This window comes from Bombina bombina, chromosome 4, assembly GCF_027579735.1.
Source record: "Bombina bombina isolate aBomBom1 chromosome 4, aBomBom1.pri, whole genome shotgun sequence".
Taxonomy (NCBI): Eukaryota; Metazoa; Chordata; class Amphibia; order Anura; family Bombinatoridae; genus Bombina; species Bombina bombina.
Genome location: NC_069502.1, coordinates 592,581,790 through 592,607,374, shown reverse-complemented (window position 1 = coordinate 592,607,374; position 25,585 = coordinate 592,581,790). Strand labels below are relative to the sequence as shown.

Genomic DNA, 25,585 nt, shown 5'->3' with positions numbered 1-25,585 from the left:
ACAATTAATTTTAGTAGTTAATAGTCCATCTTAAAGGACCATTATATACAGTGACATTGCATGATGTACACATGCATAGTTAAACGCTTACTCTGAATTTCAAATGAGCAGTAGAATTATTTTTTTCTGAGACATTTTACATTTTCCTCCTCTGTATCATGTGACAGCTATCAGCCAATCACAGAATTGTATATTCTGTGAACTCTTGCACATGCTCGGTAGGGGATGGTGGCTCAGAAATTATGTGATTGTGCACAATTTGATAACATAAGTAAATTTAAATTTACATGTTTATGAAATATAAATGTTGACTTTAGTGTTGTTGTTTCTGTGCAGTTCTATTATCTCAACTGTATAGCTATAGTATCAAAAAAATATGAAACCCAATTTATTTATTTCATGATTTAGATAGAGCATGCAATTTTAACCATTTACCCACTAATCAGCAAGCGCTACCCAGGGCCTGAACCAAAAATGGGCCAGCTCTTAAAGGGACAGTATACTATAAAATTGTGTTTTCCTTAATGTGTTTCCAATTACTTATTTTTACCAGCTACAGAGTATAAAATGCAAGAAATTTGCTTTTTTAAGGCTTATTTGTGTATATGAATTTGCTGATTTTGTGTTTTGAAGCCATAACCTAATAAAATGGGTTGAGCTTGTAGCTATAATCAGATCTCATTACTCACATTGTATACATATACATGCTTCTTTATATTATATCTGTCCATAAACCAGTTACCAATACTTGGAGAGAACAATGGAAAATTAACATTCTATTACCTTATCTCTTCTACGACCCCCTGGGAGTGTAATTTCTTTTACTGGCTGTGTTAACACAGCATGGCCTCGAGGCCAAAAACTTTCAGGATGGGTGGGGATACCACAGGCTAAATAAACTATGTCAAATTCCAATATAAGGGTAAAGGAAATACTTGTAAACAATTTAATACATTCCAGCAGGTAAAGTGGATCATTGGGAACAAATTAAAGGGGATATTTTTTTTGAGTAAACTGTCCCTTTAAGCTTACATCCCTGCTTTTTCAAATAAAGATACTAAGAGAATGAAGAAAAATGTATAATGGGAGTAAATTTAAAAAGATGCTTAAAAGGGCATGCTATGTCTGAATCATGAAAGAAAAAAATGTGGGTTTCATATCCCTTTAACCCCTTAACAACCAAGGACATGCCAGGCACATCCTACAAAAAACGGTTGTTAACGACCAAGAACATACCTGACACGTCCTCTGGGGTTTCAATCGGTGGAAGAGATGGTGATCGCTTTCAGGGTGTTGCAGTGATGCCTCGATATTGAAGCATCCTGCAATACCTTTTTTTTTAGGCACTGATGCAGAGAGTGACACTATGCGGCCCTCTCAGCATCGGCCAGTGATGGTGCCGATCGTTGGTGGGTGGGAGCCATAGCAGGGAGACGAGTGGGCGGCCCATCACTGGTGAAGTTCCGCCATCCAGTTTCCTTTAGTGCAGGCGGGGGGGCCATGGGCGCGGTGGGTGGTGGAGGGAGCACGCGCGGTATTAGTGCTGTACTGTGTATGGGAATGAGGGAGAGGGAGGGGGAATAAAAAATATGTTTTGGGAAAGGGATCTGGGAGGAGGAGCTGGGTAGGGTATTGAGGGGGGCAGCTACACTACAGAAAAATGTGGTATTTTTATTTCCAAAAAGAAGCCAAACTTAACGGGGTACTAGCAGACAGCTGCCAGTACCCAGGATGTCGGCAAATAGGTAGAGGAGGGAGGGTTAGAGAGCTTTTTGTGGGTTTCAGGGAGGTTGGGGGATCCAACACTGCATAATAAATATATTTAACAAAAGTAAATTAAATTAAAAAAGCCTTTTATTTTAGTACTGGCAGACTTTCTGCCAGTACTTAAGATGGCGGTGACAATTGTGAGGTGGGAGAGGAAAGAGAGCTGTTTGAGGGGGGTCAGGGAGGGATCAGGGGGTGGGATGTGTCAGGTGAGTCTGATATCTACACTAAAGCTAAAATTAACCCTGCACGCTACCTAATTAACCCCTTATCTGCTGGACATAATACAAGTGTGGTGCGCAGCTGCATTTAGCGGCCTTCTAATTACCAAAAAGCAATGCCAAAGCCATATATGTATGCTATTTCTGAACAAAGGAGATCCTAGAGAAGCATTTACAACCATTTCTGCCATTATTGCACAATTGCATAATTGTTAGTGGAAAAAGTTAACGATTATTTTTTATTTGATCACATGGTGGCATGAAATATACCAAAATGGGCCTAGATCAATACTTTGGGTTGTTTACTACACTGCACTAAAGCTAACATTGACCTTACAAACTACCTAATTAACCCCCCTCACTGCTGGGCATAATACACCTTCACTGCTGGACATAATACAAGTGTGGTGCGCAGCAGCATTTAGCGGCCTTCTAATTACCAAAAAGTGATGCAAAAGCCATGTATGTCTGCTATTTCTGAAAAAAGGGGATCCCAGAGAAGCATTTACATCCATTTGTGCCATAATTGCACAAGCTGTTTGTAAATAATTTCAGTGAAAAGCCTAAAATTTGTTAAAAAGTTAACGATTTTTTTTTTTATTTGATCGCATTTGACGGTGAAATGCTGGCATAAAATATACCAAAATGGGCCTAGATCAATACTTTGGGTTGTCTACTAAATATAAATATATATATATATATATATATATATATATATATATATATATATATATATATATATATATATATATATATATATATATACACACACATGCAAAGGGATATTCAGGGATTCCTAACATATATCAGTGTTACAATGTAACTATCGCTAATTTTGAAAAAAAAGTTTTGGAAAATGAAAAGTGCTACTTGTACTTATTGCCCTATAACTTGCAAAAAAAAGCAAAGAACATGTAAACATTGGGTATTTCCAAATTCAGGACAAAATTTAGAAACTTTTTAGCATGGCTGCTTTTTGGTGGTTGTAGATGTGTAACAGATTTTGGGGGTCAAAATTAGAAAAAGTGTGGGGGTTTTTTCAATTTCTTCATCATATTTTATATATTTTTTTATAGTAAATTATATGATATGATAAAAATAATGTTATCTTTAGAAAGTCCATTTAACGGTGAGAAAAACGGTATATAATATGTGTGGGTACAGTAAATGAGTAAGAGGAAAATTACAGCTAACAAAAACACTGCAGAAATGAAAAAATAGCTCTGGTCCTTAACGGTAAGAAAATTGAAAAACAGTCTGGTCACCAAGGGGTTAAAGTCAAAATTACACTTTTATGATGTGCTTTGTTCTCTTGGTATCTTTTGTTCAGAAGCAGCAATGCGTTAATGTGAGCTAGCTGATCAGATAAGACAATGCAAAGAGGCATATATGTGCAGCCACCAGTCACCATCTGAGTCTACCTAGGTTTACTCTTTAACAAAGAATAACAAGAACAAAGCAAATGTTCTAATAGAAATAGACTAGACTGTTTAAAATTGCATAATCATAAATTTTTGACTTACTATCCCTTTAATCCTTTCTAATAAGATTTTATCCGTAAACCAGGCTAATTTATATTTTAAATATATGTGTATATTTTATTGTAAATATCAGATGAATACTTTATTTAATACATTATTAATTAATTATACATTATTAGTACATTAATTATACATTATTTAGTACATGCTAGACTTACAGATGTTTGTTTTTTAAAATCTATTCATTCTATTCTCATTTATGTATACAGGGAACACAAATATATGATGCAAAGAGAGGTTCATTTGTAGACCTGGGGATATTAGATGTAATGCAGATTTTCGGCCGAGCTGGACGCCCACAATTTGACAAGTTTGGAGAAGGCACAATCATTACAACTCATGATAAACTCAGCCATTATCTAAGTCTTTTAACACAGCAAAATCCTATTGAAAGTCAATTTTTGGAAAGTCTGGCAGATAATCTGAATGCAGAGGTAAGGTGTTGTATTTTATTTCCATTTGAAGAAAACCTTTTCTCACAGCAATATGTTGCATATTAATAATTAGTACACAGAATTCTTGCTTTCTGTGGCTTTCTGGCTTTATATGTTTTTTTGCTTCTTGTCATGGGCAAAAGAGTGGGAAAACAAAAAAAATATAAATACATCTGACCATAATAGCAAAGGCTCTTTACCAACCTAGATACTTCCTTGCAAACAAAGATGTCTGCTCTATTGAACTTACCGATTGTTATGTGGGACGGTTACAAACACCTTCTAGTCTAGTATTAAATTCAGAGAAATGTAATCTGCCAAAAAAAAAAAGGTTCAGTCATGAAATGTGTATAAAGATATAACCTATGTAAATGTAATTGGAGAAATAAGACAGAATGTTTATATATTTGTCATAATCTAGCCTCCTCTAGTGTCTGCTTATGTTTCTTCTGGGAGACTGGGTTTAAAAACAGCTTTTTCCATGGTGATTATTTTGGAGTTTATAATTTCTATCCTTATTTTATATAGTAACATAGTAGATTAAGTTGAAAAAAGACAAAACTCCCTCGAGTTTAACCTATAAAAACACATGAATACTGAATAATTAGTATTTCTTGTTGGGAAAAAAAAAAAGCATTTAATTTCCCCTCAGTTTCTCATATTAAGGTAATAGTGGTTATATAGTAATACTTAGAGTATGTGGAGACCTTCTATATCCCACTCTATTCTAGTGTTAATTCTGTGTCTGTAGATTTAGAGTATGGTTAGCAGGATTTTTCCACCCTTGACCTTACTCTATACAGTATGCTCACTAGTAGAAGGGTCCACCCCCCTGGCCACCAATAGTGCAATAAAGCCTCATGCAAAGCCCCCCAAAATTGTGTTTTATTTCATAAAAAAATAACTCTACAAGTCATTACACGTGGGATTAAACTACAATCCACTAGGAGGAGGCAAGACCACCTAGCATAACAGAACTTTTATTCCCTCCCACTTTCCCATGATCTATCAGTCAATTTGTTTGTCTCCAGCAAGTAGGGATGGTTAATCTTAAAGTGGTGATCTTCACGTCATTTGACAGGGGTTCTCTAACCAACTTGAGACCAATTTCCTGCTCAGAGAGCCTACAATCAGGGATCGTATATTGCCACAGGTGGGCCTGTATCCTGGAAGCAGTTTTATGTAGCTAAGGTGAGCACAGAAGATTTAGTTGCTGACAGGTAAATAACTGCACCTTCATATCCCGCAGCCTGGTAGCATGATCAGCCTGGGGACATAATCACATAACCATTTAACACTACATACAGTTTTAGGCACTTTTAAAATATACCTAAAAAAGTGTTCACAATATTTACAAGTTTAAATGTAACTGTTCTGCAGTGTGGTAGCCGTCTTCTCAAGCAGGGAGGGAGCTATCGGGGGAAATGTTAGTTAGACACTCAAAATAAATTTATTATTTGCTGGACTTAAAGGGACAATGAACCCAATTTTTTTCTTTCATGATTCAGATACAGCATGCAATTTTAAGCCACTTTCTAATTTATTCCTATTATCAATTTGTCTCCGTTCTCTTGCTATCTATATTTTAAAAAGAAGACATCTAAGCTTTTTTTTTTTTATTCAGAACTCTGGACAGCACTTTTTTTTATTGGTGGATGAGTTTATCCACCAATCAGCAAGAACAACCCAGGTTGATCACCAAAAATGGGCCGGCATCTAAACTTTCTTGCATTTCAAATAAAGAGAGAATGAAGAATATTTGATAATAGGAGTAAATTAGAAAGTTACTTAAAATGTCATGCTCTATCTGAATCATGAAAGAAAAAAATTGGGTACAGTGTCCCTTTAATTAATTTAAAATGTCTTAGTGTTTAAAATGAAAGTACACAATTACTGTAACCCATAGACTTTTTTTAAAAATTTTAAAAAACATTTTTTCATTTTTAAATTAACCGTGTCCAGTTTTTTCTTATTCCCTTTTAGGCACTTTAGATTTACATTGTACCAATTATACTGTGTTCCCCTTAGGGAGTAAGTCTTTTTGTGCCTTTATTTCTCTTGTAAGGTGTATCCAGTCCACGGGTTCATCCATTACTTGTGGGATATTCTCCTTCCCAACAGGAAGTTGCAAGAGGACACCCACAGCAGAGCTGTCTATATAGCCCCTCCCCTAACTGCCACCCCCAGTCATTCTCTTGCAACTCTCGACAAGAAACGAAGTATCAAGAGATATGTGGTGACTTAGTGTAGTTTTACCTTCAATCAAGAGTTTGTTATTTTTAAACGGTACCAGCGTTGTACTGTTTTACTCTCAGGCAGAAATTAGAAGAAGAATTCTGCCTGGAGGTTTGATGATCTTAGCGGTTTGTAACTAAGGTCCATTGCTGTTCTCACACATAACTGAAGAATATGGGAAAACTTCAGTTGGGGGAACGGTCTGCAAATTACCTGCTTTGAGGTATGTGCAGTATTTTTATTTCTAGAGAGATGAATAAGTTCTAGAAAATGCTTACAGAGCCTTGTGTATTTGAGGTAAGCCTGATGCAGTGATTTAACAGCGACTGGGATCATGCTTACAAAACAGGGTAATACTCATGTTAATAATCCTATTACTTAGTGACAAAACGTTTACATGATTTCATAAATAGGACGTTTTTTTCTCTGAGGGAGGAAGTCTTTATTTGGGGCCTAGTTTCCACATGGCTAGTCATATACTCCTAGGAGTATTTTCCTAAGGCCCCTCTGGCATCCAGTACATGGTAGGAGGGGCCTATTTTAGTGCTCTAACTGCGCGGTTTTAATTCAGACTGAGACATCCAGCTTCCCTAGAGGAGTCCTCTGGCATCTGAGGACCATTTCAAAGGGGTTATTTCTGCACAAAATCGTTTTTGAGGGCAGGTAGGAGCCTCAGCAGAGCTGTCACAAGGTGCTCAATTGACAACGTTTTTAAACGTTTTTCAATCCGGTTTGGGGCCTAAGGGGTTAATCATCCATTTGCAAGTGGGTGCAATGTTGCTTTAGTCCCTTACACACACTGTAAAAATGTCAAAGACTTTACTGTATTTTTACACTGTTTTGCAGTTTAAGTGCTAGTTTTTTTCTCTTAAAGGTGCAGTAACGTTTTTGTTTAATTGCTGTTTCACCTTTATTAAAGTGTTTTCCAAGCTTGCTTATCTCATTACTAGTCTGTTAAACATGTCTGACATAGAGGAAACTCCTTGTTCAATATGTTTGGAAGCCATGGTGGAACCCCCTCTTAGAATGTGTACCAAATGTACTGATATTTCTATAAACTATAAAGACCATATTATGGCGCTTAAAGATTTATTTCCAGGGGATTCTCTGACTGAAAAGAGGGAGATTATGCCATCTAGCTCTCCCCATGTGTTAGAACCTATAACTCCCGCTCAAGTGACACCAAGTACATCTAGCGTGTCTAATTCTTTTACCTTACAGGACATGGCGGCAGTTATGAATGCTACCCTCTCAGAGGTATTCTCCAAACTGCCAGGGTTACAAGGAAAGCGAGACAGCTCTGGAGCTAGAACTAATACAGAGCTTTCTGACGCTTTAATGCCTGTGTCCGATATACCCTCACAATGCTCAGAAGCCGAGGCAGGTGAGCTTCTATCTGTGGGTGACATTTCAGACTCAGGGAAGGCGTTACTTCAGTCTGATTCTGCAATTACAGCGTTTAAATTTAAGCTTCAACCCCTCCGCTTATTGCTTAGGGAGGTTTTAGCGACTCTGGATGACTGTGACCCCATTGTGGTTCCAGAGAAATTGTGTAAAATGGACAAATACTTTGCAGTGCCTGCTTACACTGATGTTTTTCCAGTCCCTAAGAGGTTTTCAGAAATTATTACTAAGGAATGGGATAGACCAGGTGTGCCGTTCTCTCACCCTCCTGCTTTCAAAAAGATGTTTCCCATAGATGCCGCCATACGGGACTCGTGGCAGACGGTTCCTAAGGTGGAGGGAGCAGTCTCTACCCTAGCTAAGCATACAACTATCCACGTCGAGGACAGTTGTGCTTTCCTAGATCCTATGGATAAAAAATTGGAGGGTCTCCTTAAGAAAATTTTTATACATCAAGGTTTTATTCTCCAGCCTCTTGCATTCATTGCCCCAGTTACTGCTGCAGCGGCTTTTTGGTTTGAGTCTCTTGAGGAGGCTCTACAGGTGGAGACCCCGCTAGACGATATTCTAGACAGGATTAAAGCTCTTAAGTTAGCTAACTCCTTTATTTCTGACGCCATTTTTCATTTAGCCAAGCTAACGGCTAAGAATTCAGGTTTTGCCATTTTGGCACGTAGGGCGCTATGGCTTAAGTCCTGGTCATCAGACGTTGCTTCAAAGTCTAAGCTTCTTAACATCCCCTTCAAGGGACAGACCCTATTCGGGCCTGGTCTGAAGGAGATTATTTCTGATATTACTGGAGGAAAAGGTCACGCCCTTCCTCAAGATAGGTCCAATAAGTTAAGGACCAAACAGAATAATTTTCGTTCCTTTCGAAACTTCAAGAGTGGCGCAGCTTCAATTTCCTTTAATGCAAAACAAGAGGGAAATTTTGCCCAGTCCAAACCAGTCTGGAGACCTAACCAGGCTTGGAACAAGGGGAAGCAGGCCAAGAAACCTGCGGCTGCCTCTAAGACAGCATGAAAGAGTAGCCCCCGATCCAGGACTGGATCTAATAGGGGGCAGACTTTCCCTTTTTGCTTGGGCAAGAGACTCCAGGATCCCTGGGCATTAGAGATAGTTTCCCAGGGATATCTTCTGGACTTCAAAGCTTCATCTCCCAAGGGGAGATTTCATCTCTCACAATTATCTGTAAACCAGATAAAGAGAGAGGCATTCTTACGTTGTGTTCAAGACCTACTGGTTATGGGAGTGATCCACCCAGTTCCAAGGGAGGAACAGGGGCAGGGCTTCTATTCAAATCTCTTTATAGTTCCCAAAAAAGAGGGAACTTTCAGACCAATCTTGGATCTCAAGATCCTAAACAAATTTCTCAGGGTCCCATCCTTCAAGATGGAGACTATCCGAACCATCCTCCCTATGATCCAGGAGGGTCAATATATGACTACCGTGGACTTAAAGGATGCTTATCTCCACATTCCGATTCACAGAGATCATCATCAGTTCCTCAGGTTTGCCTTCTTATACAGGCATTACCAGTTTGTGGCTCTTCCCTTCAGGTTAGCCATGGCACCAAGAATCTTTACAAAGGTTCTAGGGTCCCTACTGGCGGTTCTAAGACCACGGGGCATAGCAGTGGCTCCCTATTTAGACGACATTCTGATACAGGCGTCAACTTTTCAAATCGCCAAGTCCCATACGGACATTGTTCTGGCGTTTCTGAGGTCTCACGGGTGGAAGGTGAATGAAGAAAAGAGTTATCTCTCCCCTCTCACAAGAGTTTCCTTCCTAGGAACACTGATAGGTTCAGTAGAAATGAAACTTTTTCTGACAGAGGTCAGATTATCAATGCTTCTAACTTCCTGCTGTGCTCTTCATTCCACTTCTCGGCCATCAGTGGCTCAGTGTATGGAAGTAATCGGCCTAATGGTAGCGGCAATGGACATAGCTCTGTTTGCCCGCCTACATCTCAGACCACTGCAACTTTGCATGCTCAATCAGTGGAATGGGGACTACAGAGATTTGTCCCCTCTGCTAAATCTGGATCAAGAGACCAGGGATTCTCTTCTCTGGTGGTTATCTCGGGTCCAGGGGAATGCGTTTCCGCAGGCCAGAGTGGACTATAGTGACGACAGATGCCAGCCTTCTGGGCTGGGGCGTGGTCTGTAACTCCCTGAAGGCTCAGGGTTCATGGACTCAGGAGGAAGCCCTCCTTTCAATAAACATTCTGGAACTGAGAGCGATATTCAATGCTCTTCAGGCTTGGCCTCAACTAGCTGCGGTCAGGTTCATCAGATTTCAGTCGGACAATATCACGACTGTAGCCTATATCAACCATCAGGGGGGAACAAGAAGCCCCCTGGCAATGTTGGAGGTTTCAAAGATAATTCTATGGGCAGAGGTTCACTCTTGCCATCTCTCAGCTATCCATATCCCAGGAGTAGAGAACTGGGAGGCGGATTTTCTAAGTTGGCAGACTTTTCATCCGGGGGAGTGAGAGCTCCATCCGGAGGTATTTGCCCAGCTGATTCAACTATGGGGCAAACCAGAACTGGATCTGATGGCGTCTCGTCAGAACGCCAAGCTTCCTTGTTATGGGTCCAGGTCAAGGGATCCCCAGGCAGCGCTGATAGATGCTCTAGCAACGCCCTGGTCCTTCAGCCTGGCTTATGTGTTCCCACCATTTCCTCTCCTCCCTCGTCTGATTGCCAAGATCAAGCAGGAGAGAGCTTCTGTGATTTTGATAGCACCTGCATGGCCATGCAGGACTTGGTATGCAGATCTGGTGGACATGTCATCCCTTCCACCATGGTCTCTGCTGCTGAGGCAGGACCTTCTACTCCAAGGTCCATTCAAACATCCAAATCTAATTTCTCTGCGGCTGACTGCTTGGAGATTGAACGCTTGATTTTGTCAAAACGTGGTTTCTCCGAGTCGGTCATTGATACCTTAATTCAGGCTCGAAAGCCTGTCACCAGGAAAATCTATCATAAGATATGGTGTAAATATCTTCATTGGTGTGAATCCAAGGGTTACTCATGGAGTAAAGTCAGGATTCCTAGGATATTATCCTTTCTCCAAGAAGGATTGGAGAAGGGATTGTCAGCTAGTTCCTTAAAGGGACAGATTTCTGCTCTGTCTATTCTTCTACACAAGCGTCTGGCAGATGTTCCAGACGTTCAGGCGTTTTGTCAGGCTTTAGTTAGAATCAAGCCTGTGTTTAAACCTGTTGCTCCACCATGAAGTTTAAATTTAGTTCTTAAAGTTCTTCAAGGGGTTCCGTTTGAACCTCTGCATTCCATAGATATCAAGCTTTTATCTTGGAAAGTTCTGTTTTTTGGTAGCTATCTCTTAGAGTTTCAGAGTTATCTGCCTTACAGTGTGATTCCCCTTATCTGATCTTCCATGCAGATAAGGTAGTTTTGCGTACCAAACCTAGGTTTCTTCCTAAGGTGGTATCTAATAGGAATATCTATCAGGAGATTGTTGTTCCTTCACTGTGTCCTAATCCTTCTTCAAAGAAGGAACGTCTATTACACAATCTTGACGTGGTTCGTGCTTTAAAGTTTTATTTACAAGCTACTAAGGATTTTCGTCAAACATTTGCATTGTTTGTTGTCTACTCTGGACAGAGGAGAGGCCAAAAGGCTTCGGCATCTTCTCTTTCTTTTTGGCTGAGAAGCATAATCCGTTTAGCTTATGAGACTGCTGGCCAGCAGCCTCCTGAAAGAATTACAGCTCATTCCACTAGAGCGGTAGCTTCCACATGGGCTTTTAAAAATGAGGCCTCTGTTGAACAGATTTGTAAGACGGCGACTTGGTCTTCGCTTCATACTTTTTCTAAATTCTACAAATTTGATACTTTTGCTTCCTCTGAGGCTATTTTTGGGAGAAAGGTCTTGCAGGCAGTGGTGCCTTCCATTTAAGTTACTGCCTTGTCCTTCCCTTCATCCGTGTCCTAAAGCTTTGGTATTGGTATCCCACAAGTAATGGATGAACCCGTGGACTGTATACACCTTACAAGAGAAAACAAAATTTATGCTTACCTGATAAATTTCTTTCTCTTGTGGTGTATCCAGTCCACGGCCCGCCCTGTCACTTTAAGGCAGGTGTTTTTTATTTTTAAACTACAGTCACCACTGCACCCTATAGTTTCTGCTTTTTCTTGCTTGTCTTCGGTCGAATGACTGGGGGTGGCAGTTAGGGGAGGAGCTATAGAGACAGCTCTGCTGTGGGTGTCCTCTTGCAACTTCCTGTTGGGAAGGAGAATATCCCACAAGTAATGGATGAACCCGTGGACTGGATACACCACAAGAGAAAGAAATTTATCAGTTAAGCATAAATTTTGTTTTTTTTTATGCTATCTACTTTTAGATACTTGACTATTTTTACTATATTCTTTATATTATAGTGGAAACTGGTGCAGCTCACATCTCCGGACATTATGCTTACCCCTTAGAAGGGTGATCTACTGATCGTTTAACTCCTTTACAACAATGTTTGCTATGTAAGGATTTGTTGGTGTTTCTTCCAGCTCATTTATGGAACTTATGCGCTGAGTCTATGTTTAATGCTAGGCAGGTTTATGCATCATTGCATTTACTGCAGGGTGCTCAATTATTTACTATCCATTAGTGTAATCCCCAGGACAGCTCTACTGGCCTGTCCCCATAATTTCAAGCAATATGTCCACTCTGCAGTTTCAGAACTGATGCCTGCCATACCTCCAGCAGTTAAATGCAAATGCATGCAAATGGCTGAAGAGAAACCTTCACAGGTTGTAGGCTTATAATGGATATCCCTAAGGAGTGAACCTTCACAGGTTGTAGTCTTATCATGGATATCCCTAAGGAGTGACCAGTGTAGGTACCCTGTGTAATTTTGGCATACAATGTAATCAGAATCCTCCTTTTCTGAGGATAATTATTCAGAAACCCAGGACCCTTCTGCTGATGAATCAGCAGTAAAATGTCCTTTATTTTCAGGATGGAGAACATACAGGCTCTCTTACATTAAATTTAAATAGCGGCTCTCTTACATTAAATTTAAATAGCCTTGAAGGTTGAGTATCCTCTATCTACAAACAGTCTGTTAAAAAGGATTGGTAAGTTCTTTAAGGTAGTTCCTCCAAAAACATAAAATCCAAAAGAAGCCAGCAATGTTAAAAGTCCACATCTTTATATTTTCATGAAAAATCAAGATAATCCAAAAACAGTAAAATCAGAGGTAAGAACTGCCTATCTTATGTGATTTGGTGTGCTTGCCTTAATCATAGATATCTGAGTGTTACCCCAGCTGTCTCTTAAAAAGGCCCCCAAAAATCGACCTTCCCTGTACCTGATTCGGTTTCTGACCTAATCACTAAGGTATGGTGCAAATGAGGCATTCCTTTCGTTTCCTCTGACAAATTCAAGAATAATTTTTATCTGAATAAATTGGAGGTATGGACGACTATTCCAAGAGTGAATGATTTTATCTCCACTCTAGCTAGGCAGACTACTGTTTTGGCTAGAAGAGCTTATGGCTTGAATCATGGCCTGCTAATATAGTATCTAAAGCAGTCTTCTTTCCTTCCTTTCCAGTGAAAACATTTTTTTCGGATTAGACTGGATGCTATTATTGTATTAGTTATTGGAGATAATGTAGCTTTTTTGCCACAGGACAAAAAAAAAGCTTAGGACAGGGTTATGTGTGCTAGATGTTTTCACTCCTTTTGTAATTCCAAGACATCTCAAAAGTCATACACCACCAAGTCCACATGGAATCCTGGTTCCTCTTATTCTAAGTCAAAACAGGTCAAAAAGTCTACCCCCTCCTCCATATCTGCATTAAAGGCACAGTCAAGTAAAAAAAACTTTCATGATTTAAATAGGACGTGATTTTAAACAACTTTCCAATTTACTTTTATCACCATTTTTGCTTTGTAATATTGGTATCCTTAGTTGAAAGCTAAAACTAGAAGGTTATTATGCTAATTTCTTAGGCCTTGAAAGCCTCCTCTAATCTGAAAGCATTTTGACAGTTTTTCACAACTAGAGGGCGTTATTTCATGTGTTTCATATAGATAACATTGAGCTCACTCACATGAAGCTTCTAGGAGTGAGCACTGGTTGGCTAAAATGCAAGTCTGTCAAAAGAACTGAAATAAGAGGGCAGTTTGCAGATGCTTAGATACAAGGTAATTACAGAGGTAAAATGTGTACAGGGAGTGCAGAATTATTAGGCAAATTAGTATTTTGACCACATCATCCTCTTTATACATGTTGTCTTACTCCAAGCTGTATAGGCTCGAAAGCCTACTACCAATTAAGCATATTAGGTGATGTGCATCTCTGTAATGAGAAGGGGTGTGGTCTAATGACATCAACACCCTATATCAGGTGTGCATAATTATTAGGCAACTTCCTTTCCTTTGGCACAATGGGTCAAAAGAAGGACTTGACAGGCTCAGAAAAGTCAAAAATAGTGAGATATCTTGCAGAGGGATGCAGCACTCTTAAAATTGCAAAGCTTCGGAAGCGTGATCATCGAACAATCAAGTGTTTCATTCAAAATAGTCAACAGGGTCGCAAGAAGCGTGTGGAAAACCCAAGGCGCAAAATAACTGCCCATGAACTGAGAAAAGTCAAGCGTGCAGCTGCCAAGATGCCACTTGCCACCAGTTTGGCCATATTTCAGAGCTGCAACATCACTGGAGTGCCCAAAAGCACAAGGTGTGCAATACTCAGAGACATGGCCAAGGTAAGAAAGGCTGAAAGACGACCACCACTGAACAAGACACACAAGCTGAAACGTCAAGACTGGGCCAAGAAATATCTCAAGACTGATTTTTCTAAGGTTTTATGGACTGATGAAATGTGAGTGAGTCTTGATGGGCCAGATGGATGGGCCCGTGGCTGGATTGGTAAAGGGCAGAGAGCTCCAGTCCAACTCAGACGCCAGCAAGGTGGAGGTGGAGTACTGGTTTGGGCTGGTATCATCAAAGATGAGCTTGTGGGGCCTTTACCGGTTGAGGATGGAGTCAAGCTCAACTCCCAGTCCTACTGCCAGTTTCTGGAAGACACCTTCTTCAAGCAGTGGTACAGGAAGAAGTCTGCATCCTTCAAGAAAAACATGATTTTCATGCAGGACAATGCTCCATCACACGCGTCCAAGTACTCCACAGCGTGGCTGGCAAGAAAGGGTATAAAAGAAGAAAATCATAATGACATAATGGCCTCCTTGTTCACCTGATCTGAACCCCATTGAGAACCTGTGGTCCATCATCAAATGTGAGATTTACAAGGAGGGAAAACAGTACACCTCTCTGAACAGTGTCTGGGAGGCTGTGGTTGCTGCTGCACGCAATGTTGATGGTGAACAGATCAAAACACTGACAGAATCCATGGATGGCAGGCTTTTGAGTGTCCTTGCAAAGAAAGGTGGCTATATTGGTCACTGATTTGTTTTTGTTTTGTTTTTGAATGTCAGAAATGTATATTTGTGAATGTTGAGATATTATATTGGTTTCACTGGTAAAAATAAATAATTGAAATGGGTATATATTTGTTTTTTGTTAAGTTGGCTAATAATTATGCACAGTAATAGTCACCTGCACACACAGATATCCCCCTAAAATAGCTAAAACTAAAAACAAACTAAAAGCTACTTCCAAAAATATTCAGCTTTGATATTGAGTTTTTTGGGTTCATTGAGAACATGGTTGTTGTTCAATAATAAAATTAATCCTCAAAAATAAAACTTGCCTAATATTTCTGCACTCCCTGTATTATTATAACTGTGTTGATTATGCAAAACTGGGGAATCAGTAATAAAGGGATTATCTACCTTTTTAAACAAAAAATCTGGTGTTGATTGTCCCTTTAAGGTGTGCCTCCCCCCAATCCAGAAAAAGTTCTGGTGAGGAGCAAATTAAACCTTTTGTATGAGGCCTGGGAGAAATCAGTTCACAACCCTTCCTTACTGAACATAATTTCCCAGGGGTTCCACACATACTTTTTGCTTTCTCCTCAAGGAAGATTCCTCCTGTCTCATATCCCATGGGTCCTTTAAAGGCCAAGGCTTTCTTGGCATTTGTATCAGACCTAGAAACTATGGGAATTATTACTCTGGTCTCTTTAGAGCAGTGTTTCCCATTGTATGTATTATTTTCAGATCACTGCCCCCTTGGTTCTATAAACTCACCATCAGTTCTATCTAACATAACCAAAAAAAAAAATATATTCAGACCAGGGCCCCATTTATTAAAGGGACAGCCTACACCAGAATTTTTATTGTTTAAAAAGATAGGTAATCCCTTTATTACCCATTCCCTAGTTTTTGCATAACCAACACAGTTTTATAAATACACTTTTTACCTCTGTGATTACCCTGTATCTATGCCTCTGCAAACTGCCCCCTTATTTCAGTTCTTTTGACAGACATCCATTTTTAGCCAATCAGAGCTGGCTTACTGGAATTTCACGTGCGTGAGGACAGTGTTATCTATATGACACACATGAACTAAGACCCTCTGGTGGTGAAAAACTGTAAAAAAAAAAAAGCCCTGAGAGAAGAGTTAGCCTTCAAGGGCTTTAAAATTAGCATATGAAACTCCTAAGTTTAGCTTTCAACTAAGAATACCAAGACAACAAAGCAAATTTGGTGATAAAAGTAAATTGGAAAATTGTTTAAAATTACATTCTCTATCTGAATCATGAAAGTTTATTTTGTACTAGACTGTCCCTTTAAAGCTCGGATGAACAAGGTTTTCCTCTGGGGACCTTGTCCACTGGACAGTGCAGTGAATGGGCAGCATAAACTGCCCACATTTAACATTACACAAGTGTTTGCTTGTGCAGCCACGCCCCCTGCTCTTGCGTGATTGTCATCTGATTGGGATGATTTAACTCCACAAGCCTTGAGGTGGCAGAGAGGAAGTAGCAGTGGTCTTAAATTGAGCCCCAGCAGTGTACAATCCTTAATAAAGATAATGACAATTCAATCTAAATAAGTAACAATTAAACATATTCAAATTTTAAAAGATTTTTAAAAAAAAAATGTTATTAAAATTGTATTATCTTTGTTTTCTGATATTAGCTTTTTAAAGTCGATAGTCACTTAACAAAAGTCTTATAAACCACATTTAGAGCAAGATTACAAGTCACATGGCAAATCAGTTGTGAAAACCCTGAGGTCGTTATGGCTTTTTGCGCATTTGGGGTTGCACAGGTATTACAAGTTGAGAAATAACTTATTTAGCGCACAAGTTAAGCCGCGTAATGCAAACCGTGAAAATGACTGCGCCTTTACGTATTCAACATAAAAGTTAATGGAGAAGACCAATAGAAAAAAAATAACAAAAAAAAAAATGTAATATGTTGCGCAAAGCCCATGACCTATTCTCCTTGAGAAGTGTACATGAAAATGCAAATATTTCATTTTGTGAAAATGTTTTCGGAATGGAATATGTTCAATTTATTCTAAATAAATATTTATCTGTATATTTGATGATATTTGGACTGATATATCTATTTATTGTGAGATATGTATATGTGTGTATATATATATATATATATATATATATATATATATATATATATCCAGATATCTCGAGATCTTTATGCGAAAATCGCATTGGAAATACATCTGAGATATATTTTTTTAAGTGCATAAGATTGTAATGTAAAATATTTCATTATCCTCCACAGTCAAACATATCTCTATACATATCCATGTTTCTTTATGTATGTGTATGTACAGTATCTCTCAAAAGTAAGTACACCCCTCACATTTTTGTAAATATTTTATTATATCTTTTCATTTGACAACACTTAAGAAATAACACTTTTGTTACAATGTAAAGTAGTGAGTGTACAGCCTGTATAACATACATTTGCTGTCCCCTCAAAATAACTCCACACACAGCCATTAATTTCTAATCCGTTGGCAACAAAAGTGAGTACACCCCTAAGTGGAAATGTCCAAAGTGTCAATATTTTGTGTGGCCACCATTATTTTCCAGCACTGCCTTGAACCCTCTTGGGCATGGAGTTCACCAGAGCTTCACAGGTTGCAACTGGAGTCCTCTTCCATTCCTCCTTGACGACATCACAGAGCTGGTGGATGTTAGAGACCTTGCGCTCCCCCACATTCTGTTTGAGGATGCCCCACAGATATGACGGCTTTTAAATTTAAGCTAGAACACCTCCGCTTGTTGCTCAGGGAGGTTTTAGCGACTCTGGATGATTGTGACCCTAGAGAAATTCCGTAAAATGGATAGATATCTAGAGGTTCCTGCTTACACTAATGTTTTTCCGGTCCCTAAGAGGATTTCGGACATTGTTACTGAAGAGTGGGATAGACCAGCTATTCCGTTCTCTCCCCCTCCTACTTTTAAGAAAATGTTTCCCATATCAGACACCATTCGGGATTCGTGGCAGACGATCCCTAAGGTGGAGGGAGCTATTTCTACCCTGGCTAAGCGTACAACTATACCTATTGAGGACAGTTGTGCTTTCAAAGATAACAAGAGATAGTAGTCGCACCACCAAATTCAATGAATAGTTTTCTTTATTGAGCCAAGATCAAAAAATCAGCAATGTTTCGGACACAAGTCCTTAATCTTGCATAACAAACAGACACTGATTCACTTCCTATATACCCAAAATAAGTCACACCTGCACAGCTAATTGTAACACCTGAAGAGTCAGGTATAACATTAACAGCCAAATGTTGCCACCATGTGGTCAACTACAAACATCACTCTTATCTAAATAATTTTAATTTAACTATTACTTATCCAGCAATGAATTAATACATAGTCTAAAATATATCCATGTACAGTGCAGACTCTCAAGCAGTATATGATTTTAACTTGTTCCTTTATACTACATATTATCAAAGATAGATGTAAACATTTTATTTAATGAAGATTTTCATATAGATTTCTACAGAAAAATTGACCAATCTAATTCTTTATTCATGCCCCCTGGAGATAATGTCCCTAATTCATAAATCCAATACGCTTCACGTTTTTGTAATAATTTAATTCTATCACCCCCTCTTCTAGGATGTTGCACTTGTTCCAAAATCTGGAACCTTAATTGGCTTAGATTATGCCCTGCAGACAAAAAATGATGGGCAACTGGGGCATCCTTTTTCTTGGTTCTAATACTACTTTTGTGTTGAACTATGCGTTCTTTGACGCACTGGGAGGTCTCGCCCACATAACCCAGCCCACATGGGCATTTAATCAAATATATCACAAAATCAGTATTGCAAGTATAATGTCCCTTAATGAAATATTTTTTGCCAGTACTTGGATGACTAAATGTTGGCCCTTTAATAATACTGTTGCAATTTGAGCACCCTAAACAGGGAAAACTACCCAGATTTTTCTTACCAAAATAAGTTTGAACTGGTCTCTTAGATGGACCAATATCTGCCCGTACCAGAACATCTTTTATGTTTTTTCCTCGTTTAAAAGCTGGCATAGGGGGAATCTTAAATTCCTGAATATTAGGATTACAAGTGCTCAAAATGTGCCAATGCCTACGAATAATCTTCATAACCTGTTGATTCCAAGGGGCAAATTGACTTACAAAAACTAGTCTAGGGCTTTTTTTATTATCATCCATCATAGGTTTTTTCTTTTCCAATAACAACTCTCTAGGGGTGCTTAATGCATTCCTAAATTCAGTCTCAATTAATTCACATGGATATCCTCTTTGTAGGAAGCGATCCCCCATTTCTTTAAGCCTGTCTTTAACCACTGTTTCATCAGACACAATACGCCTTACACGTAAAAACTGGCTCCTGGGTAAAGATCTTACCAGTGAAGGGGGGTGTGCACTTTTATAGTGCAGGAGAGTGTTGCAATCTGTGTCTTTCCTATGAAGGTCCACAGTTAGACCTGATTTACACTTTGACACAACTGTGTCCAGAAATACAACACTCTCCTCACTAAAGACTAACTTGAATCTGATGTGACTAGTTGCTGCATTTAATTCATTCACAAAATCATATACTGCTTGAGAGTCTGCACTGTACATGGATATATTTTAGACTATGTATTAATTCATTGCTGGATAAGTAATAGTTAAATTAAAATTATTTAGATAAGTGTGATGTTTGTAGTTGACCACATGGTGGCAACATTTGGCTGTTAATGTTATACCTGACTCTTCAGGAGTTACAATTAGCTGTGCAGGTGTGACTTATTTTGGGTATATAAGAAGTGAATCAGTGTCTGTTTGTTATGCAAGATTAAGGACTTGTGTCCGAAACGTTGCTGATTTTTTGATCTTGGCTCAATAAAGAAAACTATTCATTGAATTTGGTGGTGCGACTACTATCTCTTGTTACATTTACTGGGGGTATTTTGCAGTGCCCCTGTGTTTGCACACCTTGGATCCCAGGTGCTGGACTTTGAGAACTTTTCACTGTGCTTTCAAAGATCCTATGGATAAAAAATTAGAGGGTCTTCTAAAGAAAATGTTTATTCATCAGGGTTTTCTTCTGCAACCTATAGCGTGCATTGTTCCTGTAACTACTGCAGCTGCTTTTTGGTTTGAGGCTCTAGAGGAGGCTCTTAAGGTTGAGACCCCATTAGATGATATTCTGGATAGAATTAGGGCTCTCAAGCTAGCTAATTCTTTCATTACAGATGCCGCTTTTCAACTGGTTAAATTAGCGGCAAAGAATTCAGGTTTTGCCATTTTAGCGCGTAGAGCATTATGGCTTAAGTTCTGGTCTGCTGACGTGTCATCAAAATCTAAGCTTTTAGCCATTCCTTTCAAGGGTAAGACCCTATTCGGGCCTGAACTGAAAGAGATAATTTTAGACATCACTGGAGGAAAAGGCCATGCCCTTCCTCAGGATTAGACAAATAAGATGAGGACTAAACAAAATAATTTTTGTTCCTTTCGAAACTTCAAAGGTGGTCCCTCTACCTCCTCCCCTGCTGCAAAGCAGGAGGGGAATTTTGCTCAATCCAAGTCAGTCTGGAGACCTAACCAGACTTGGAATAAGGGTAAACAGGCCAAGAAGCCCGCTGCTGCCACCAAGACAGCATGAAGGGGCAGCCCCCGATTCGGGACCGGATCTAGGCGGCAGACTTTCTCTCTTTGCTCAGGCTTGGGCAAGAAACGTTCAGGACTCCTGGGCTTTAGAAATCGTGACGCAGGGGTATCTTCTATAGTTCAAAGATTCTCCTCCAAGGGGGAGATTCCATCTTTCTCGATTGTCTGTAAACCAGACAAAAAGAGAGGCGTTCTTACGCTGTGTAGAAGACCTATATACCATGGGAGTAATCTGCCCAGTTCCAAAAGCAGAACAGGGGCAGGGGTTTTACTCCAATCTGTTTGTGGTTCCCAAAAAAGAGGGAACCTTCAGACCAATTTTAGATCTCAAGATCCTAAACAAATTCCTCAGAGTCCCATCCTTCAAGATGGAGACCATTCGGACTATTTTACCAACGATCCAGGAGGGTCAATATATGACCACCGTGCATTTAAAGGATGTGTATCTTCAAATCCCTATCCACAAAGATCATCACCAGTTCCTCAGGTTTGCCTTTGTGCTAGGATCCCTTCTGGCGGTTCTAAGGCCGCGGGGCATAGCAGTGGCGCCCTATCTGGACGATATCCTGATTCAGGTGTCAACTTACCAACTAGCCAAATCTCACACGGACATCGTGTTGGCTTTTCTAAGATCTCACGGGTGGAAGGTGAACATAAAGAAGAGTTCACTTGTCCCTCTCACAAGAGTTCCATTTCTGGGAACTCTGATAGACTCGGTAGACATGAAGATTTTTCTGACGGAGGTCAGAAAATCAAAGATCTTAACCTCCGGCCGAGCACTTCATTCCATTCCTCGGCCGTCAGTGGATCAGTGTATGGAGGTAATTGGACTAATGGTAGCGGCAATGGACATAGTTCCGTTTGCTCGCTTGCATCTCAGACCACTGCAACTATGCATGCTCAGACAGTGGAATGGGGACTATGCAAATTTATCTCCTCAGATAAATCTGGATCAAGAGACCAGAGACTCTCTTCTTTGGTGGTTGTCACAGGATCATCTGTCCCAGGGAATGTGTTTCCGCATTCCAGCATGGGTCATAGTGAAGACGGACGCCAGCCTATTAGGCTGGGGTGCAGTCTGGAATTCCCTGAAAGCACAGGGTGTGTGGACTTAGGAGGAGGCTCTCCTCTCGATAAATATTCTAGAACTGAGAGCGATATTCAATGCGCTTCAGGCGTGGCCTCAGCTGGCTTCGGCCAGATTCATAAGATTCCAGTCGGACAATATCACGACTGTAGCATATATCAATCATCAGGTGGGGACAAAGAGTTCTCTAGCGATGATAGAGGTTTCCAAAATAATTCGATGGGCAGAGACTCACTCTTGCCATCTATCAGCAATCTATATCCCAGGAGTGGAGAACTTGGAAGCGGATTCTCTAAGTCGTCAGACATTTCATCCGGGGGAGTGGGAACTCCATCCGGAGGTGTTTGCACAATTGATTCATCAATGGGGCACACCAGAATTGGATCTGATGGCATCTCACCAGAATGCCAAACTTCCTTGTTACGGGTCCAGATCAAGGGATCCTCAAGCAGTACTGATAGATGCTGTAGCAGTACCTTGGTCGTTTAACCTGACTTATGTGTTTCCACCATTTCCTCTCCTTCCTCGTCTGATTGCCAGAATCAAACAGGAGAGAGCTCCAGTGATTTTGATAGCACCTGCGTGGCCACGCAGGACTTGGTATGCAGACCTGGTGAACATGTCATCTGCCACTGAGACAGGAACTTCTCATTCAAGGTCCGTTCCAGCATCCAAATCTAGTTTCTCTGCGGCTGACTGCCTGGAGATTGAACGCTTGATTTTATCCAAGCAGGTCATAGATACCTTGATTCAGACTCGAAAGCCTGTCACTAGTAAAATTTATCATAAGATATGGCGTAAATATCTTTATTTGTGCGAATCCAAAGGCTACTCATGGAGTAAGATCAGGATTCCTAGGATTTTGTCCTTTCTCCAAGAAGAATTGGAGAAGGGGCTATCAGCTAGTTCCCTAAAGGGACAGATATCTGCTTTATCAATTTTACTGCACAAGCATCTGGCAGAGGTTCCAGACGTTCAGTCTTTCTGTCAGGCTTTAGTTAGAATCAAGCCTGTGTTTAAACCTGTTGCTCTGCCATGGAGTTTGAATTTAGTTCTTAAAGTTCTTCAAGGGGTTCCGTTTGAACCTATGCATTCCATAGATATTAAGCTTCTATCTTGGAAAGTTCTGTTTTTAGTTGCTATCTCTTCGGCTCGAAGAGTTTCTGAACTATCTGCATTGCAATGCAACTCGCCTTATCTTGTTTTCCATTCTGATAAGGTGGTTTTGCGTACCAAACCTGGATTCCTTCCTAAGGTTGTTACTAATAAGAATATTAATCAGGAAATTGTTGTTCCTTCCCTGTGTCCTAATCCTTCCTCTAAGATGGAGCGTCTGTTGCACAACCTGGACGTGGTTCGTGCTTTGACGTGCTACTTGCAAGCGACCAAAGATTTCCGTCAAACATCTTCTCTGTTTGTTGTCTATTCTGGAAAAAGTAGAGGTCAAAAAGCTACGGCTACCTCTCTTTTTGACTGAAAAGCATCATCCGTTTGGCATACGAGACTGCTGGACAGCAGCCTCCTGAAAGAATTACAGCTCACTCTACTAGAGCGGTGGCTTCCACATGGGCTTTTAAAAATGATGCTTCTGTTGAACAGATTTGTAAGGCTTCGACTTGGTCTTCACTTCATACCTTTTCCAAATTTTACAAATTTGATACTTTTGCTTCTTCGGAGGCTATTTTTGGGAGAAAAGTTCTTCAAGCAGTGGTGCCTTCTGTTTAGGCATCTGTCTTGTCCCTCCCGTTCATCTGTGTCCTGTAGCTTTGTTATTGTATTCCACAAGTAAAGGATGAATCCGTGGACTCGTCGTATCTTATAGAAGAAAAGTAAATTTATGCTTAACTGATAATTAGTTTCTCCTTTTTCTTCCTGTACCTTCGGTCAAATGACTGGGGGGTGGAGTCAAGGGAGAAGCTATATAGACAGCTCGGTGTGGTGCTCTTTGCCACTTCCTGTTAGCAGGAGGATAATATCCCACAAGTAAAGGATGAATCCTTGGACTCGTCGTATCATAGAAGAAATCAATTTATCAGGTAAGCATAAATTTACATTTTGTGTGGCCACCATTATTTTCCAGCACTGCCTTAACCCTCTTTGGCGTGGAGTTCATCAGAGCTTCACAGGTTGCCACTGTAGTCCTCTTCCTCTACTCCATGACGACATCATGGAGCTGGTAGATGTTAGAGACCTTGAGCTCCTTCACCTTCCATTTGAGGATGCCCCACAGATGCTCAATAGGGTTTAGGTCTGGAGACATGCTTGGCCAGTCCATAACCTTTACGCACAGCTTCTTTAGCAAGGCAGTGGTCGTCTTGGAGGTGTGTTTGGGGTAGTTATCATGTTGGAATACTGCCCTGCGGCCTAGTCTCTGCTTCAGTATGTCACAGTACATGTTGGCATTCATGGTTCCCTCAATAAACTGTAGCTCCCCAGTGCCGGCAGCACTCATGCAGGCCCAGACCATGACACTCCCACCACCATGCTTTACTGTAGGCAAGACACACTTGTATTTGTACTCCTCACTTGGTTGCCACCACAGACGTTTGACACTATCTGAACCAAATAAGTTTATCTTGGTCTCATTGGACCACAGGACATGGTTCCAGTCATCCATGTCCTTAGTCTGCTTGTCTTCAGCAAACTGTTTGCGGGCTTTCTTGTGCATCATCTTTAGAAGAGGCTTCCTTCTGGGACGACAGCCATGCATACCAATTTGATGCAGTGTGCGGTATATTGGCTGGCCCTCCACTCCTTCAACCTCTGCAGCAATGCTGGAAGCACTCGTATGTCTATTTCCCAAAGACAACCTCTAGATGTGACGCTGAGCATGTGCACTCAACTCCTTTGGTCGACCATGGTGAGGCCTGTTCTGAGTGGAACCTGTCCTGTGAAACCGCTGTATGGTCTTGCCCATCGTGCTGCAGCTCAGTTTCTGGGTCTTGGCAATCTTCTTATAGCCTAGGCCATCTTTATGTAGAGCAACAATTCTTTTTTTCAGATCCTCAGAGTTCTTATCCATGAGGTGCCATGTTGAACTTCCAGTGACCAGTATGAGAGAGTGTGAGAGCGATAACACCAAATTTAACACACCTGCTCCCCATTCACACCTGAGACCTTGTAACACTAATGATTCACATGACACCTGGGAGGTAAAATGTCTACTTTTGTTGCCAACGGTTTAGACATTATTGGCTGTGTGGTGAGTTATTTTGAGGGGACAGCAAATTTACACTGTTATACAGGTTGTACACTCACTACTTTACATTGTAGCAAAGTGTAATTTCTCCAGTGTTGTCACCTGAAAAGATATAATAAAATATTTACAAAAAATGTGAAGGGTGTACTCACTTTTGTGAGATTCTGTATATTGTTTTAACTTTTTGTAACTCTGATCAGGCAAATACTTGTGAATCTAAATGCTCTAGTACTGGTTGTAGTTTTTTTTTTCTTCTTATCCAAGAAGGTAGTTTAATTTCTGCTTTGTAGTAGTGGAAGAATGGTTAGTGTGTCCCAAGCCACAGATTGGATTTGAAAAACTGTTTGAATAGGAGAATGATATAACAGCAAAACCTTGTAAAACAATGAACAACTATAAGAAATCAATATTGGTGGCTTTCATACTAGGTTTTCAAAGGAATTGTCAGAAAATTACATGAAAGTAAAGGATATACTGTAAAAGTAACACATCTACACTATAATCACATTGTTAACTCGTCCGTCGCCATCGCCAGTTGCGCACGCATTCTCAAAGGAATTTTGGATGTGCAAGGCAGCCAAAAGAATGTTGGCTGCATGCGCAGCCAAAAGAATCCACCTGGATGCAGTGTAAGCT

General features: G+C 40.2%; 1 protein-coding gene across 1 annotated transcript in view; it reads left to right on the top strand.

The window, feature by feature from the left end:
* Positions 1-25,585, top strand: part of ASCC3 (activating signal cointegrator 1 complex subunit 3) — a 1,409,126-nt gene that overhangs the window by 882,965 nt on the left and 500,576 nt on the right. The window contains exon 17 of the mRNA XM_053710577.1: positions 3,739-3,963. Coding sequence (XP_053566552.1) covers positions 3,739-3,963 — 225 coding nt within the window. The remainder of the gene's footprint in view (positions 1-3,738; positions 3,964-25,585) is intronic.